Source organism: Acanthisitta chloris, unplaced genomic scaffold (genome assembly GCF_000695815.1).
Source record: "Acanthisitta chloris isolate BGI_N310 unplaced genomic scaffold, ASM69581v1 scaffold28591, whole genome shotgun sequence".
Classification (NCBI taxonomy): Eukaryota; Metazoa; Chordata; class Aves; order Passeriformes; family Acanthisittidae; genus Acanthisitta; species Acanthisitta chloris.
This window is the reverse complement of record NW_008655848.1, coordinates 1-2956: the sequence shown is the minus strand read 5'-3', so window position 1 is coordinate 2956 and position 2956 is coordinate 1. Positions and strand designations below refer to the sequence as shown.

Sequence of the window (2956 nt, the reverse complement as noted above, 5' to 3'; positions counted from 1 at the left end):
TTCCTGTTGCCCTGACCATGGCTACAGAGCCAGGATGAAGCAAACACAGTGCAGGAGCAGCAGGACATGCTGCAGACAGTCACAGGGGAGCTGGGCACCTGCACATGCGACATCAGCTTCACTCCTATACATGTGTTGGGGTACAGGGAGAAGACACCGCAAGACTTTTTGCAAGCACTCAGGTTTGGAGAAGGAAGGCAGGTTTGGGGCAGGAAGGAGAAGACAGAAGGAACAGGAGAAGTTAAAGCCAGAATTAAGTAGGGTTTGGGATACCTGGTTTTCTTGGAATGCTGGATTTTAGAGGGCAAGGACTTCACACTGAACCCTGCCACACAAGCACCTCAAATCCTGCCTCCAAGCAAAGGCAGACAGCTGGAGGGAAAACAGAGAGGAGCTGCACCTGAGGCCAGTCTCCTGCCCACCAATGCAGCCAGCTCACACACGGCACCTTGGTGTCCCTTAGAGAAGAGGGATTTGCCGCTGGCAGAGTGCCAGCCTGGCTGTAGATTTGGGAAGCCAAGCCAGGGGGCTGGGCAGTGGGGGCTCACCTGCTGGCGGGCAGGGAGGCCCAGCGGGGCCAGCTCCATCACCTTCCCCGACAGCTCCGCCTGGATCCCAGCCATGCCCTCGTAGTGCTGCTCCCTGTGCAGGGCCACAGTGACCAGGCGCCCGAAGCCTGCGCTGGCCGCCAGCTGCCTCCGCCCTTCCTCTGTCCCAAAGAGCCACTCGGTTTCTCTGCCCTGTGGGACTGCAGAAGGGGCTGACATCAGCCTGGGCCAGTCCTGGTTCCTGGGCAACCACCCCAGCCTCCCCAAGAGAGGAGCCACAGGGAATGGTAATACATCAGGAGGTACCACTGCATGACTAGAGCTGTGCACTGCAACCATCACGAGAGTGAGGATCTCTTCTGTTTAGGGCAGGCTCATGCAGGAGGCTGGAAGAGCCATGTCTCATAAGAGGGGTGTGTCCAACAGCCTCATGACCTGTCTCCAGGCTGTGCTAAGCCCCAGCTTTGCAGGCATGCAGAGAGGGATCAGTGCTGCTGGCAGAGCACGACATGTCTCCGTGAGGTGTGAGTGCAAAAGTGAAGTGCAGCCCCAGCAGTTTGGCCCTGGCAAGTCAGAACACACACAGAGACCAGCAACGCCTTTCCAGCTGTGTCTGCTGCCCTCTGGCTTTATGCAGCGAGCTGCTATGGTGGCTGTCACCACCATCAAAGCAGGAATCCCCACCTTGGAGTAGGGTAGGCAGCACTCCTCTGCTATGAGAGGGCACCCGCTCAGCCAGCAAGCTCTGTGCCAGATCTCTGCTCACACCACCAGGCAAACACACGTCCCACCGCAAAGCCAGAACTAAAACATCAGCTGAACCCTGCACAAGTGGATTATTTCCCTCTCCAGCCCCAATTTCAGCAGGGCCTGCATGGCTGGCAGTTTGCAGCTCCTGGCCACAGCACTGTCTCACTGCAGGCAGAAGAAGCTGTACTCACTGATGAAGATGGCAAAGTGATTGTCCCGGGAAGGTTTCACTGAGGGGCTGTCGATCACATGCAGTGTGTAGCGAGGCTTCCCACTCTCTTTGTCACACAGATCCAGGGAAACCTGTTCCCTGCAGGGGGTTTTGCTTAGCTGGCTGCAGAGCAGGGCATAATGCTGCCTGTCCTTCACTGCTGTCACCAGCTGCTCTGCACTCTCCATCCGCAGCGGCTTGTCCTGCTCCTCGGGGCAGATCTCCAGGATCTGTGGTGCCAAGCCAGAGATCTTCCTGAACTTTGTCATGACATAGACAAAGACTGGTAGGACAAACTGCTGCTTGTCCCCGCTGCCAGCCACCTGATGGACACGCACGACCCAGCCTTCCTTGGAGAAGTATTCCACTGCTTTCTTCAGCACGTGGGCCTGAGCCAAGGAGACACAGAGGTAGCGTCCTCCCACCTGCAGGACCCGGCTGATCTCGGCAAACATCTGGTCCACCTTGGCTAGAGTGGCTTCCTCTTCATTGGTGAGGAGGGCATCCAGTGTGCCTTTGTCCAGGACCACCTGGAAGTGGGCATCAGGGAAGTCCATGTGAAGCATGTCCATCAGCAGGTAGCTCATCTTCGGCCTCTGGCTCCCGCTACGCTCCTGCATCTGACGGATCACCGCGTCGCTGATGTCAATGTTCACGATGTCCTCGCACATTCCCACGTCGTACATCTGCTCACTCAGCTCCGAGTTCCCACAGCCCACCACAAGAACCTGGGGAGCAGCACAAGAGCACAGTGATGGTGAAAACACCCTGGAAATGCTCCCCAAAGCACTTCATGAACAAATATCACCCACAGCTGCGAGCCCTCTGTGAAAACCACACCCACAGCATGGGCAAACGACTCTCTAAGGCCTTAAGATAACATTTCTGTCCAGAAAAGGCAAAGAATTTTGGGGGTTGATCTGGGTGATTTAACCCCCAGAGCTCCCCCCATATCAGGGCAACTCGTGGGTCTCCCCTGTCACAGAATCATTAAGAGTGCAAAATACCTTTGAGATCATGAATGCAACCTATGACCTAACATCATCATGTCAACTAGACCATGACACTAAGTGCCATGTCCAGTCTGTCCTTAAACACCTCCAGGCACAGTGATTCCACCACCTCCCTGGGGAGAGCCTGTTCCAATGCCTCATCTCCCTTCTTGAGAAGAAACTCGCCCTAATGTCCAACCTGAACTTCCTCTGGCACAGCTTAAAGCTATGTCCTCTCATCCTGTCACTTGTTACCTGGGAGAAGAGGCCAACCACCACCTGACTATAACCTCCTTTCGGGGAGTTGTTTTCTTGCTACAGCACACCGGGGGTTTCGCATCGTCTGCGCCAGGGCACCATGGCACTTTACAGCGGGACGCACGGGGCCCGGGGAGACTCCTGCCGAGCACAGAGCGCCGGGCACAGAGCGCCGGGCACAGAGCGCGGCTCACCTT

At 56.4% G+C, this 2956-nt stretch overlaps 1 protein-coding gene across 1 annotated transcript in view; it reads right to left on the bottom strand.

Moving 5' to 3' along the window:
• The window catches only part of LOC103811145 (methyltransferase-like protein 13), a 4474-nt gene extending 2240 nt beyond the window's left edge, over nucleotides 1-2234 (bottom strand). Inside the window, 2 exon segments of the mRNA XM_009084098.1 lie at nucleotides 549-748; nucleotides 1490-2234. Of these exon segments, the coding sequence (XP_009082346.1) occupies nucleotides 549-748; nucleotides 1490-2195 (906 nt within the window). The 5' untranslated portion in view covers nucleotides 2196-2234.
• Nucleotides 2235-2956: the final 722 nt, after the last annotated feature.